At 33.2% G+C, this 14,571-nt stretch overlaps 2 protein-coding genes across 4 annotated transcripts; both read right to left on the bottom strand.

The window, feature by feature from the left end:
* Positions 1 to 267: 267 nt before the first annotated feature.
* LOC101497474 (protein STRUBBELIG-RECEPTOR FAMILY 6) lies at positions 268 to 6,665 on the bottom strand. The gene is made up of 16 exons (XM_004510534.4): positions 6,350 to 6,665; positions 5,176 to 5,305; positions 5,012 to 5,080; positions 4,863 to 4,928; positions 4,700 to 4,771; positions 4,528 to 4,599; positions 4,088 to 4,159; positions 3,949 to 4,014; positions 3,785 to 3,847; positions 3,222 to 3,529; positions 2,810 to 3,099; positions 2,221 to 2,492; positions 1,875 to 2,007; positions 1,218 to 1,354; positions 938 to 1,094; positions 268 to 624 (listed from the first exon to the last, which is right to left on the bottom strand). Exons 1-16 carry the CDS (start codon positions 6,429 to 6,431, stop codon positions 478 to 480), a joined length of 2,136 nt encoding a protein of 711 aa, XP_004510591.1. The 5' UTR covers positions 6,432 to 6,665; the 3' UTR covers positions 268 to 477.
* Positions 6,666 to 10,754: 4,089 nt separating this feature from the next.
* On the bottom strand, positions 10,755 to 14,565 carry LOC101498128 (probable splicing factor 3A subunit 1). Of its 3 annotated transcripts, XR_190231.3 has the most exons (5): positions 14,480 to 14,565; positions 12,128 to 14,306; positions 11,697 to 11,995; positions 11,173 to 11,524; positions 10,755 to 11,068 (listed from the first exon to the last, which is right to left on the bottom strand). XR_190231.3 is itself a non-coding variant. In XM_004510537.3 (4 exons), exons 2-3 carry the CDS (start codon positions 14,285 to 14,287, stop codon positions 11,726 to 11,728), a joined length of 2,430 nt encoding a protein of 809 aa, XP_004510594.1. In that variant the 5' UTR covers positions 14,288 to 14,306; positions 14,480 to 14,565; the 3' UTR covers positions 10,755 to 11,068; positions 11,697 to 11,725. The 3 variants fall into 3 exon arrangements, 2 of the variants coding, with proteins under 2 accessions (XP_004510594.1, XP_004510593.1); XM_004510537.3 differs by lacking the exon at positions 11,173 to 11,524; XM_004510536.4 differs by lacking the exon at positions 10,755 to 11,068 and having other exon boundaries at positions 11,158 to 11,524.
* Positions 14,566 to 14,571: the final 6 nt, after the last annotated feature.

Below are 14,571 nucleotides of genomic sequence, written 5' to 3'. Positions count from 1 at the left end.
CAAAATTTTCTTTAATAACTTATCAGAGAGAAAAAATAAGTGGAATGAAATAATAAATAGCTAAGGGTATAAAAAAAAAATTCAAAATTAATAAAACTTTTTGGATTTTTAGTATGTATAAGTACTGAATAACCTTAAAATGAAAATTAAAATGAAACAGCAAATGTTAATTAATTTTCTCATAAGGGGTTGATATGTTTTAATTTATCTTGTAAGACTAATCTTCCATTTTGAAGTCAAATTCCATAGATGATAGTTAAACAGCTATTAACAACAAAAGCAACCCTCAATGACATACATGAATAATTTTGCAAACAGTATAATTATTATCACCAATAAAATAAATAGCTGAATAACATACATGAATAATTTTGTCTAGCCTCAATTATACAAATCAATATCACTCAGAGTAAGTGTCAGAGGGTTAAAAAAACAAAGAAAATGAGATGCATATCAACACAAATATTTTGCTTCCATTTACATGTCTTGAGTTTCTTGATCATCACCTCGGTTGGATCCTCCTTGATCAGTTCCAAATGTTCGTTTGCTCATGTTGGTTCGCTGCACTAACCGAACCAATGCTTGAACCACTTCTGACATAGGTGGTCGGAACTCAGGTTCCGGCTGCCATACAAAAAATTAGAATAATATAATATTGCATTAGCCCAAATCATTCAAATGGATCTAGATTTCATGTAGTCGGGATATCTTGCATTCACACAATTGCACCATCTCACTTGTTTGATCTTAATTAGAAAGTGCTTATTGTGACTTTCAAAATGAATCAAAAACACTAAGTCAAAATGTAGACTGTTGTATCAAGACCAGAAGGTCGAAATTCACAACAATATGAATCTGTGGTTACAAATAGATGAGTAACTATTGTTGTATAACCAACTCAAATAGCCCCCCTAAAAGAAGAAATTTGGGACATTACCTGAACACAAAGGGCAATAACGTCGGCGAATCGAGAAAGAGACTTGACAGGGTATAGTCCTTCTAGTGCAGGATCAACCATTTTAGCCAATGCATCAATGTCATGGAGTTGAGGCGTCGCCCATCGAACCAATGACTGCTCAAACCTTGACCTTGAGCTGTGGAAGGAATGTTGCAACAATCAAAAAATAAAGTGAGAATATTATATCAGCGTGGGAGGTTACTTTAAAGCCTAAAGGTATGCAAATGTTTTAAAGCGAAAAGGCATGTGAATGTTTCACCTATCAAATGGTTTCCGTCCACTTAGTAGTTCCAACATGACAACTCCAAAGCTGTAGACATCACTCTTGAAAGTATATTGACCCGACAATCCAACTTCCGGAGCATCGTATCCAGATCCAGCATTGTTGTTCAATACCTGAACATGAGACAAAAGTTAGAAGAACTTCTAATAATTTAGTATTTGAGTTAAATTTCACTGTGCAAAAGGAGAAATTGCATACAGTAAGAGGACTATTAAACAAAATCTATACATGAGGTGCATCAAACAAAACAGACATAAATATCCAATACATGCATGAGTACTAGAGATATAAAACTAATCTTCAGCTTTCATCAAACCACTTGTGTTTTTAAAAGAGTTGGTTCTTAACAATAGGCTAGGCAATTGGAGCATATGATTGTTCATAGAAAATAATACACGTTCAAGCATTCTCTTTCTTTCCCAAATTGTTATAACTCAACATGTATGTCAAAATCTACTAAAGAAGTTTTAGTTCTTAAAACTAAATAACTTTGAAATTGAAAATTAAAAATGAGTTGTAAAGACCAAGTAGGCATGGAAAACTGGCAAAAAAAATAGTAAATCAAAACACAATCATATCCAGTAATAAGCACATTAATTCACAGCACGACGTTTCAAAAAATAATAAAATCACCTGGTTGGCATTTGGAATATAGCTGGCCAATCCACTGTCTGAAAGATGAGGATTAAAATCAACATCAAGCAATATATTGGCTGACTTAATGTCCTTGTGAACAACTGATGGCGAACAAACTTCATGTAGGTACCTATGAGATAATTAAATAGAGTAAGGTTCTTAATTATCAGGGAAAAAAATTTAAATTGATGCATGATGCACAACCCTATGTTGTCTTTGTATTAAAATATTTGTTTTGAACTTCAATTGTATGTAAAAAATCCTTAGTTTCTTCCATAAAGTAATTTTAAATTAAACAACAGAAAGTTGAACTTAGAACTTAGAGCTGAAGCAAACAACTTACTCTAAAGCACGTGCGATCCCCAATGCAATCTTGACACGTGAATTCCATATCAATGGTTTAGTGTACTCATCAGGGAGGTGAAGGAAGTCGTGCAGTGATCCACTTTTGTGAAACTCATAGACTAAGAGGTGCTGTCCGTGCTCTGAACAATAACCTACAAGCTCCGTCACATTGGGATGATGAAAACGGGAGAGGTTTGAAACTATTTCCACAAAATCCTCGGACAAATTGTTAGGAAGGACAGATGAATCTATCTTCTTCACAGCAAGAACCTACAATATTTTCATAAATGAAAACAAAATAAAATCAAAACCATTAATATGCAGATGCATATGTTCAAGACATAAAGAATCTTGCATTAAACTATGAGTTTTTGAAACAATAGTTCTTGTATAAGTTGAAATTAGCTTCTACATCACAATTTCTTTAGAAGCATTTAACTTCTCCATTAACACCTATAAGTTAATTATAAGGACTTTTTCACAAGTTAAGAATCATAAATTTATGTTAATGATAAGCTCTCATAAGCGAAAGGCTAATCTAAAAAGGACCACAGAAGTGGATTTGCAGCAAAGTAGATGCGGAATACCTTCCCATCATCAAATTGAGCACGGTATACACGTCCAAAAGACCCCTCACCAAGAAGTTGATCGACACTGAAGCTTCCAGTAGCAATCTGTAGGTCAGCTATAGAATATGCTTTCAGATTTGCAGGAGCTGTCACAGTCTTCTTGACAACAATTGGCTTCTTTGGAAACTCATCTTCATCAAATGATTTATGAAGATCAGAAGGAGGGGGTTTGAGACTTATTGTGGCCGCAGAAGTATCATCAAATGTCTTAAAGTCAATTACGGAAGAAGTTTGCGTTGAATTCATTTCTACATTATGACAGATACTAATATGTCAATTTGACTAATACCATTGTGAAAACAGAATAACTTAAGGAGTAAATGTTAAACCAAAAGCATGAAGTGATCTCGACAGTATGCAAGATTCTGACCATGCACTTCATTTGAAGTAAGAGGAGCCAAGGGCTGATTGTCTAGCTTTTCAACATCTCTAAATGACTTCTTGGGTCTTCTCTTCACCAGAAAGAATGCTATTATTGCCCCAACAACTAAGATGGAGATCACTATTCCAGCAATGGCACCACCTCCTATACCGGATTTTTTGCTTTCATCACTTGTGCCAGAAGCCGGCGAGGTACTATGTCCACCGGACTTGTGCGTATTGCTTTTTTTTGTTATTGGAGGTGTACCAGGAGGAGGTGGGGGTGCCGGTCCAGAGCTCCACGAATTACCATCCTTTCTGTCATTAAATTTGACAAGTTTAAAGTTTACAAAAAATTGGGGAAGGAAAAATTATTATAAATTAAAGTGACACTATTGGTCATTTTACAACTACTCTCGAGAAGATTAGAACTCCGTCCCTTAAGATTATAAGACCAAATTGTCAAACTCTTACCGCAGAGCTAACATCTCGTGGACAACAATTTTAAATTTTATAGAATGTATGATGAAAAAACATATTCTAAATGAAATCGCTGATAATGGCAATGCTTACTGTATGTTTATGTTTTTCAATTGTTCTGGTATCCAGCCTGTAAAGTGATTGTTTTCCACATTCCTGAAATTAAAGAAATTAAATACAACTAATAAGGTAATTCTATGGAAACATATGATAGGATATGCCAAAGCTGTTATATGAAACAACCAATAAAGACGCACAATGATTCAAGGGGCAGATCAGCAAGGACATTAATGGTTCCTGTAAGTTGGTTGTTTTGTAGATACCTACGCACACGTAAACAAGTCAACTTAGAATGCAATCAATACCAAATAATTAAACACAAGGTTGGACATTTACATGGTGGTTATGCTTGAAAGTGAGTTCATAGTTTGAGGGAGGTCTCCTGTTAAAGAATTGAAAGAGAGATCCCTGAAACAAGTAATAGATAATTTAGTTATGTGGCCATGAATTGTCACTAGACCAAATTCTAGCATATTTAATGATAAACACCAAACGAAAACAGCCTCCATTGTTGCTTGTTTAAAACGCAGATTGTTAAGATTGCCAAAAGCTTACACCACCAATACAGTGCAATAGCCAATGTATATGGAGCTTTTTAGCACAAACATAATGAAAATGTCTTACACATGGGATCAAATCCAATATTGTGAAATTATTAATTTCAAAATGGTAAATAATTCATCACAGAAAGCGTAAAGTCATACTGAAAATGAAAGAAAAAAAGGAGGAAATCTACACTAGTTTTACATTGTTGAAGAGTTAAGAGGAAATCTCACAATGTAGAAAGGGAAGTTAGCTTTTGAAAGTTGAGAGTCAGTCCTTGTTGGAGCTGATTGTGACCGAGATTCCTAGATATTCAAGAACAGTTTTAAAAATGAATCAATTCCAGATGCTAGTGAAAGGTTTATACACTGAGAAGTAGAAGAAGCCAAGAAGATAATTACACACATGCTTATAAGAGAAGTAATATCAGAAAGAGAGTAAGGTATCCCCCCATTGAGGTTATTATTAGCAAGATTTCTGCAAATAAAAAAGTAACAAGAACATTAGGAATTACAATATCAAAACAAAATTAACCACCAAAGTAACAATATAAGATATAGAAGCATACAAGTGCTGCAAATTTTGAGGAAGCGAGTACGGGATGTTGCTACCAATATTGTTGTTACTCAAGTCTCTGCAGAAGTTGCAAGGTCTCAATAAATAATAGTAATTAGACATAGAAAATTGGATATATGATGAACGGCACCATTAACTTACAGGGTTGTCAAAGCTGACAAGGATAGCTGGTAACCTAAAGTTCCGCTTAGTCCAAGACCAGGTAACTTACTGATGAGAAGTAAATAAATAAAAAAATCATCAGACATCCGAAACAAAATCGATAACAATCAAGTCATATATATAGTGATGGAGAGTGACTTCACATTTCTGTGATTCGGTTGCCTGAGCAAGTGATGCCTTTCCAAGACTGTCCACAAGGATCATTACCATTGGCAGGCCAATTTAGCTGGGCTGGTGAGTTCAGACTTTGAAACAAAAGTGTTAAAGCAGCGGCTGCATTGAACATTCACAAAAGGTTAGTAGGCAAACCAAAAATCTGTTTACAAAACCTAATACGTTAGTAATTGTCTGTACCACTATCCATTTTGCACCATTTTATGATATTTAGATTACTAAAAAATGATCCATGAGGTGTCAGCTCGGCAGTAAATGTTTGGTCTTGTAACCTCAAGGGACAAAGTTCATTTCTCCTCAGCGAGAGTTGTAAAACGGTCATTAATGTCACTTCCATTAATAATAATTTCCACCTTCCCCAATTTTTTTTAAAGAAAGATTATGAAAACATGTTGGTAATCATTCAACAACATTGCTTCACTATGAGAAGAAAATACAAGCAAAATGGGATAATCACAATAAAATGTGTTTACATTAAACACTGTAGCACTGACCCTTTGGGTTGAAGGTGTGTCCCGGTGTCCGACACAACGCCAACACCTTGATTACATTCAATTAATTCATTTTTTCAATTATTACCTGTGTGGACGTGTCAGTGCCAATATTGCGTTTGGTGTCGGTATTTGTGCTTTGTAGATAGTAAACATACACATACATTCAAAATCCAGAGAAATTAAGTAAAAATTGCAATATTTCATCAACCTACTACCAGCACACATAACACATATAGCTCAAACACAACTGAAAACCAACCATAAACAAAATGTTTCATTTATTGAAATGATTAGCCAATAAAGCACAGGTAACCTTACCAATCAGAATAAAGAGTAAAAATGAGGTTAATAAAATTTTCCACTCAAAAGATCAGCTATAAAACTTTACATTAACCCAACAACACAAGAACCAATAAAAACAAAAAACAAAAAACAAAAAGTAAACCTTTGGCCAAATCAAATTAATCTCCTAAGAAAATGGCAGAACTATCAACAGAAGCTGATAATTAAAAACAATAAGACAAATGAAACAAGAAGACAAAGCAAAAGTAGTCTTAACTAACACTATCACAGAATGCAACACACACACACAAGAGAGAGAGATGAAAAAATTGAAACTTGAGAGTAAGATCAATGAGAAAAAACTTACCATCATTTGGATCTGTGTCACCATTGATGACAAGAGCGCAGGTGCTGATGAAAATCAGCATCAGCAATGGATCCACCGACATATTTTCTCACTGAATCAATCTTTGATTGAAAAAAATCTTCCTACCCAGAAAACAAAATGAACGTGCAATGAACCCCTTTTGTCAAATTTCAATCTTCCTTACTATTTTGTGTATGGGTTCATTCCAAAATGATTTATATATGTTGCCTTCATTACCGAGTAAGAGTAAAGCTGGCAAGCACGATTTAGCTACAAGAATCCAAAGACACGTTTTTTTATTTTTATTTTCCTAAATTTCTAACCTTATCTCACTCTCTAAATTCTGTACGAATTAATGTTGTTGTTATTGTTCTTTCCAAGTTAATTGTTGTAACATTTGAATTATATACTTTTTTTAAAAAATTTAATCGTACAAAATATTATAAAATATTAATAGAATCAGACATAATATTCATTTTAATAATATTGATATTTCAAATTTGTCAGTTAAATTAACAATTAAAAACATGATAAATTTGATATGTACTTTATTATGTGGCAAATAGATAGCTTCCAAAATTAAAAATACACATTAAAATTGTTTATTTATTTTCCATTTGTTGTATATGGCAATTTAATAAGTGTTGCGAATGAATTCTTTTTATGAATGTTGTGGTTTATTTATGGACAAAAGTTACCTAAAGCTCTACTCATGTACTCAGAAAATATAACACATGGACATGAAAAATTTGGTATAGCTATAAACTCTTGAGGAATATGATAATTTATTGAAGAACATATACATTATGGTATTATAGGTAAGTTTTATCATTTATGCAATTATTTAGAATTTTTTAATAAGATATTAATAATATTTATAAAATAAATTAATTTTTTCATACATGTCAGATTGGTATCAAATCTCTTATCATATAACTAAAAACCTATTATTCACCAACTTTTGTTCTGGGTCAATATTGTTTACCAACCTTATTGCATTATATTGGTCATATCACATCATATTATAACACAAACCAATTATTTTTTTTAATATTATAAATAATAAAATGATAGAATATAATTGCATACATAAAATTCGTTAAACCATCAATTTAAACTTATAGTATATATAAGTTTCTTTGACATATGTTATTATTATTTTAGGTAACTTTGACATTATTAGCAAGATTTGGTGAATTATATACTTTTTCAACGGTAAATTATTTACTTATAATATTTAAAATGTGTATATAGATTAACATTTGTCTTAAATTAATTGTTGGTTGAAAAACAGCCCGTTAATTTGTAATACAGTGCATAAAAAAACTTATTAGTTAATTTTTTTTACAGTTAATTATATGTAAGTTATATACTTATTTTTTAATATACATTTATTAGTAAGCTAATTAACAAATGAGGGGGCAATAGTAGATTCTTACGTACAAAGTCTGAATCAAAATTAAAAGAAAACAATTTGTATCTTCGTCAATACAAGGAGAGTCATTTATGGGAAAGTTTGAGAAACAAAGAAAGCAATGCTAATTTCTTACTTTAGCGGGAGACTTAATTAATCTCTTATTATGGTAGAAAGAGTGACATTTTAACTAATATATGATCACTTTTTTAAAACCAACAAGCCCTGTTTCATTTCTTGCATGAGGGGTCAATAATTAATTTGAGTATTGGAATGATTATAATGGAGATCATGATGTATATACTATATAATATAGTAATATGGTGCTGGTGAGTAATGACATTATGAAGGCGATGCATATAGTTGGAAAAAAAAGGTCAGCATTGCGCGTAAAGAGATGGGTTAATTTAATCAACATAATTAATATCACGGGTTTGTCCTTCTAAGATTGGTTTCATTTCAATTTCAATTTCAATTTCACATGATCACCATTTTTCTCCGGTTTTCTATAATATATCTACTCCATCGAACCATTGTAGAATAACTAAAACTTTGTCCAACCTTATAATGTATTAATATATGATCAACAATTCAATCATTTTATATTCCCCTTTCTATACTTTTTGTTTACATAAATCAAGGGCAAACAAATTAAAATAAAGCAAATATTATATATATAAATATAAAAAAGAGACGGTATGAAATTACGTTCTAAAGAATTATATAAGAGTTATATTCATTCATTCAATAATATCGTATCAAATAAATATTTTTTTAAATTAATCAATAAATGTTAGTTAATATTATAAAAATTATATCTATAAATTCTAATATTAATCTGTAATAATTTCATGTTATCTTAATGCATTAAAGTCAATATCAACAATGTAATTATATATATAATTAATTTTGAAGTATCTTAATTATAAATAATTATAAATTAATATTAAAATTTATAAATATAATCTATGTGATAATAATTTTCATTAAAATATATATGCAATAAAACACAATTAGATAAACCAAACACGTCATGTAACATCAGTGCTATATGAAGACAATTATTAATTTTAGTCAATCTTTTCCTAAACAAATTTATCCTTATCAATTTAGTTATCAATTTAGTTTTCGTAAATTTAAACTTAAATTAATGACATAGTCATAATGAACTTCTTGACAACACAATCTTTTTAAATTTAAAATAGATATTACAATATTAATTTTAATAAAATATATATATTGAAATACACACACAAAATTGACAGATATAATTATATATAATTTAGCTAAAATATAGGATAATATAGATGCTTTTTTTTTAATTATATTATATTTTGTGTGTTTTCTAGCTTTTTATATATTAATATAATATTATTTGAATTTATTTGTTTCTATATTAAATATTGTTTTTTATTTTTCAAACTGTTAGATTATCTAGTATGTTCTTTTTAAACTTTAGTTTTGAGTTATTTTTTATAAAATAAGGTGAGTTGATTTCAAGGTCAAACTTCAAACTCAAACTTTTAGACGTTAAATTAATAACAATTAGAGTAACATTTGTTGGTTATTTTGTGTAAGTTTTTTTCGAAAAAAATATTTATATTTTTTAATTGAATAGAAAAGTAATAACTTTGTTTATTATTCGAGGTAAAAAAAATACGGAAAATTTTCTTACATCTTTGGTAAAAAGTAAAAATAAGATAATTATTTATATTGAATAGTATAAAATATTCTTTTAATGAATAGTAAATAAATCTGTACAATTATCATTTTTGTCGATTTTTCTTATTTTCTAAAGAAAAAACTTATATGAATTTATTTTATTTGCTCTCAACTTCTTTTGTAAAAAAAAAAAACTTATTTTGCAACTTCATGAATATAACAGTATATTTCTTCTATCTTTCTCACCTTCAAAGTTTCCATAAATATATTTATTTGTATTTTCTATTCAAAGAAACCAATACTAATGAAGTACCGGGTTTTTTTGGTGTTGTTGGGAACTCTTTTCCCTTTAAGTTAAAGCCATTTGATTCATTAAATGAAAAATCATATTGCACTCAACCATTAATTACACCAACATCATAAAAGCGGCGGCATGTAGATCATTTTATTTTATACAAAGTTTAATCATGTGTGCAATCCACAATTGTCAATGATGATTTTATTTTAAGCAAACGTATCAAACGACTTGATTTGTGTTTACTAGACTTTTGACAAAAGTATGTTTTTGTTCCTCTTAACTATGTGGTTCTTAAAAATAATTTAGAGTTCGATTAAAAAGTAAGTAAAATTTGTCTAATAATTGTTCAAGTTAATATTAAAATTTAGATTCTTTCACATGAAACATTTATGTTCAATCAACTACTTCTTCTAAAGAATTATAAAACTAATAGCAAAGTATAAAAGTAATTAAAAAGTTACCAATCAAGTTGTAGTTATTTATAGGTTAAGTTTAACAACCGGAATGATGCATATGACCTTTGTTTTGGTGAGTGTGTGTGGGACTGTAGCTAGTTCTTCAGCTAATTAAGTTTTTTTTTCTTTCTCTCTTTCCAATTAAGTTATTTTTCTGCATAATTGTGTTCTAATGTTAAATTATAGACAGAAAATATAATGCTCTCCCCAATTCACATATATGGCAAACAGATCAAGTAGGTCTAGTAAGTTAATCTATAGATTCAAGATTAAATCACTTATTTTGAGTGAGCATAATTGGAAAGCTTAGCCTTATATGTGGAAAGAAAAATACTATCCAAATATGCTTTCCAAGGCCTACTTATGTGCTTGCAAAAAATAGCTTTTACTATATACCTCATTCGATGAGGTCTTAAGCTACTAGAGATATGTCACCATAACAATCGTTGCATAGGGTCAAATAAAAAGGCGTTGACATAAAGGTTGCAAAAGCTTATTGATGGGTTTAAATGAAATGGTTTAGGTCAATTGGATTTCATTCTCACTGGGTTGCTACTACTGATTACTGATTCATAATTTAAGCAGCAACAAAATCGGCAAATATATACCTTGCATAATTTTAATAGAAAACTCATTGCTTTCTATTACTCAAAATCCATCATACACATAACACAGTTTAATTGGGAAACCATGAATTCTTCTTGTGTTGTCTCATACCACATTATATTTATAAATCAGGAGAATAGAATTAGCAATCTCAAGAGGATGTACTTGCTCTCCATATACCTCAAGAAATCTTGCACCAACAATACACTGGCAAACAACCTGGTATGGCATCAACAATAACATGCATCCCCCTGTTCCAACTTTTATACCCTCCAGCCCAACATCTACATCAGTCATAAAATTCATACTTATTAAATGATAGTATTGCCACTTTGGCAGAAATTAGTAGCAAGGATTGTAAACAACAGACAAGTGATAGTGAAATTACATAATTGATTATTAACTAGCAATCAGACTATATCCAACGGTAATGAGTTTTACTATCCGCCCAGAACAGAAACAAAGCACAGATGGGGAATCCAAAATTGTGAAACCAACAACACAACCTACAATTTTCTCCACAGTAGTAGAATTTAAAAACATATGACAACATGCTCTTGAGTCTTGACAATGTGTATAACCCATAATACAAAATACTACTCCTGCCAAAACCATCACATAAAAGGAAATGTAAAATAAAATGATAATTGTGAGGTAAACAATTTGACTTCATCAGATTAGATATTGGAACTCCAATACTTCCCATTTCCCCCAAGAGATAAACGCCAAGGTGCCAAAATCTGTATTCCAAAATTAACATCAGTCTTCAAGACAACAATACAAAATTCAAGAAGCATTACAGTACAATAATTATTAAGCATTCAACATAAAACTCGTGCAGTTTGGCATTATGTAGTACATCAATAGTATAAGAATCAATATGCCTCAAAATTAGGCGAAGATTACAAATACCTTCTTGAACGGCGATGCACATAATATGCTCATCTCTTTCTACCACCGCGTTCTCTCAAGGTTAGGGAGAGTGTTTCTCCTCCACTAACATTGTAATGTGCAAGTGACATATTGTCCTTGAGAAAGCCTGGCTTTCCACTCAATTTCTGCTTGTTAGCAGGGAGCTGGATCTCCCCAGCAATTTTTTCCTTCAGGCTGCCAACAGTTTCAGACAGAGATTGCACTGTGATTTCCAGAACTTGTCCTTTGAGATTTCCTTCCTCAACATTAGGAACAGATATACTTATGCGAGCAGGTCCCTGTGGAGAAAAAATGGTAGTTAGGATGAACATAATAAGCAGTATAATTCTGGAAGAAAATGTGATACTATGATTAATAGGTAGTTATTTTATTTAACAGAAGATGATTGTTATCTCAGTAACTCTCCATACCGGATGTTGGGCCAGAAATTTATCCTCAGGGATCAGAGCAGAATCATCGTGCTTCTGCCTCTTTGGTTCTGGTTCCTCTGGAAGCGGTGGAGGAGCTTCCTCAGGTGGTGGCGGCGGTGGTACTCCTTGAGGCAAAGGCGGTGGATGCATCATAGGCATCCCTGATGGTGGACCAGGGAGAGGAGCATAAGATCGTGGAACAGGAGTGAACTGAGATCCAGGAGGTGGAGGAATGGGAACTCCTTGGTTATTCATATGATGCATTGATGGATGCATTGGAGGTGGTTGACCAGCCATCATTGAATGCTGTCCAGAGGACATTTGCATTGGAGGAGGGGGCGCTGGCCGAACAGATGGCATCATGTGCATGCCTGGTGGTCTTGGTGGAGGCATCGGAAGGCCACTGTTGTTAGGAGCAGAATACTGCATGGTATTCATAGGAACACGAGGTAGATTCAAAGCTAGTCCAGGTGGTGGTGGAAGAGGACGAATTGAAGGCATACCAGGTCTTGGAGGTGGTGCAGCAGGACCAGGAAGGTTTTTGAATTCATTATTAGAAGCATCATTTTGATCCTCACCGCCCATATTTTGTGACATGGCTTGGTTTGCAGTACGGCCAATACTACCACTGTGACCATCCCATATAACCTGCTTAGGTTGCTCATCATTTTTCTTCTCAATTTCAGCCTTGACAGCATTGGAGACCTCTTCCTCTGTAGTACCAAATATATCAGGACGGGTCCGAGCAAGTCCAACAATGTTTCTTGAGATTTCATCATCCTGTGCCAGTGTCGTTTCACGAATTTTAGCAAACATCCTTTCTTTTTGTTCTTTGTACTTGGGATCAATGAGAGAAATACGCATATGTTCTGACATTTCACTAATAGGAATCAGTTCACCAGTAATAGGAGAAACAACAAACTTGGTTGAATCTCTATCTGCAGGAACCCTATCCTCTGGTCTCTTCCAGTTCTTCACAATCCTCATTGGTGGGTCGGGGTCTTCGGTAACCCTAACTTCGCTCTTCTTCCCTTCATCGTTGTCTTCCAAACTAGCAGCTCTCATTCCCTCTTCAACAAGCTGGGCCTCTTCCTCGTCCATTTCCATTTCTACTTCCTTTCCTGGCTCAACAATATCTTCTTCCATGGGTGTCATCTTGCTTCTCCTTATAACCTCCTCAAGAGTCATTGGAGGAGGTAATTCTTCGTCCTCATCGTCAGCAAAATCTATGGATTCAACCACCACAAAATCATGCCAATCAATCATAGCCATTTGTATTCTTTCTTGCTCTATCTCATCCTCAGCCTTTTGCCTAGCTTGCTCTTGCGAACGCTCCCATTCAAGCCTATTGACACACCTTTCAAGCACAGTAGTCATGTCAGGGACACTCTTCTTCAACTTCTCTGTCAAACCTTTCGGAGGCATCAAAACCTTTGAATACGCATCCGCAAGGGAAGTGAAAAATGTAAACATGCTGTGGGTTGGTTTCAAGAAATGAAATTGGGGATTATTAATTTCCCTACTTGTCAATCCAGTCAAAAAAGATTTCCCATTTCTCGCAACAAATTGTGCCGTAAGCTTTATTATATCCAACTCCTCCCCTGTAATTCCTTCAGGAAGCCTAACCGTATACTGCTCAGCCTCAGGGGGATCAAGTACTTTCCTTACTGGTTTAAACTGTGCAGAAATATCAGGCTTCTCTGCATTTGCTACATCATTACTATCAGACGCCGGCGCAGGTGTAGCCGATTCCAACAAAGCCGAATCACCAGGTTGTTGAGTTGAAGATTGATTCTGAGCGCGAAATTCAGCCAACCTGTGCTGATAATAAGCATGATATGGATCCGAGGAATTTAAAAAATTGAACTTAACATTGCCTGTATTATTTGCAATAATCCTCTTTTCAAACTCCGGACCATTTTTAGCGACGAACTGAGAGGTTTTATCAACAATGGTTCTAATGTCTGGAGGGGGATGAATTATTCCAATAGTTCTAGTATGTGTGGCAACCGTTGTTGTCGGTGCGGCCGATTCCTCGGCGGACAATTTCGCATTCCTCTCGTCCTCCTCTTCTTTAGTGAGTTGAGACTCAGGGAGAGGACCGAGATTTCCATCAGTAGGAGGAGCTGGTAGAGGTAGTATAGGTAATGAACCTAGCATGACGGAAATGCTTAAAACCCTAGAAAATGAAAACGAGCGAAAGTGAAAATTAGCATCGATTAATTCAACTTAATAAGTTCAATGAGTAATAAAAGAGTTAAAACATATAGAAATGAATGCTGAATACATAGATAAAACCTAATTTGCAAATCGCGGTGTGGCGGAGTAGAAATGAATGATGAATATACGAACCTGGTTGCGTTGGGAGCATGAAGGTGGAGTTTTCGGTGATGGTATAGGTCGGTGGTTGCGGTCTGAGTTGAACCGGCGGAAGGTGCTGAAAC

This window comes from Cicer arietinum, chromosome 7 (assembly GCF_000331145.2).
Source record: "Cicer arietinum cultivar CDC Frontier isolate Library 1 chromosome 7, Cicar.CDCFrontier_v2.0, whole genome shotgun sequence".
NCBI lineage: Eukaryota > Viridiplantae > Streptophyta > Magnoliopsida > Fabales > Fabaceae > Cicer > Cicer arietinum.
Note: the sequence above shows the minus strand (reverse complement) of the source record. Positions and strands in the feature narration are given on the sequence as shown.

What these genes read in the sequence shown, in the direction of transcription:
- LOC101497474 (XM_004510534.4), bottom strand. Translation starts at nt 6,431, where the DNA reads ATGTCGGTGGATCCATTGCTGATGCTGATTTTCATCAGCACCTGCGCT. An exon ending in CTTTCAAGCATAACCACCAT is followed by an intron (nt 4,015 to 4,087) that starts GTAAATGTCCAA and finishes ACGTGTGCGTAG; the next exon opens with GTATCTACAAAACAACCAAC. An exon ending in GGACGGAAACCATTTGATAG is followed by an intron (nt 1,095 to 1,217) that starts GTGAAACATTCA and finishes TTCCTTCCACAG; the next exon opens with CTCAAGGTCAAGGTTTGAGC.
- LOC101498128 (XM_004510537.3), bottom strand. Translation starts at nt 14,287, where the DNA reads ATGCTAGGTTCATTACCTATACTACCTCTACCAGCTCCTCCTACTGAT. An exon ending in AATTTCTGGCCCAACATCCG is followed by an intron (nt 11,996 to 12,127) that starts GTATGGAGAGTT and finishes TTTTCTCCACAG; the next exon opens with GGACCTGCTCGCATAAGTAT.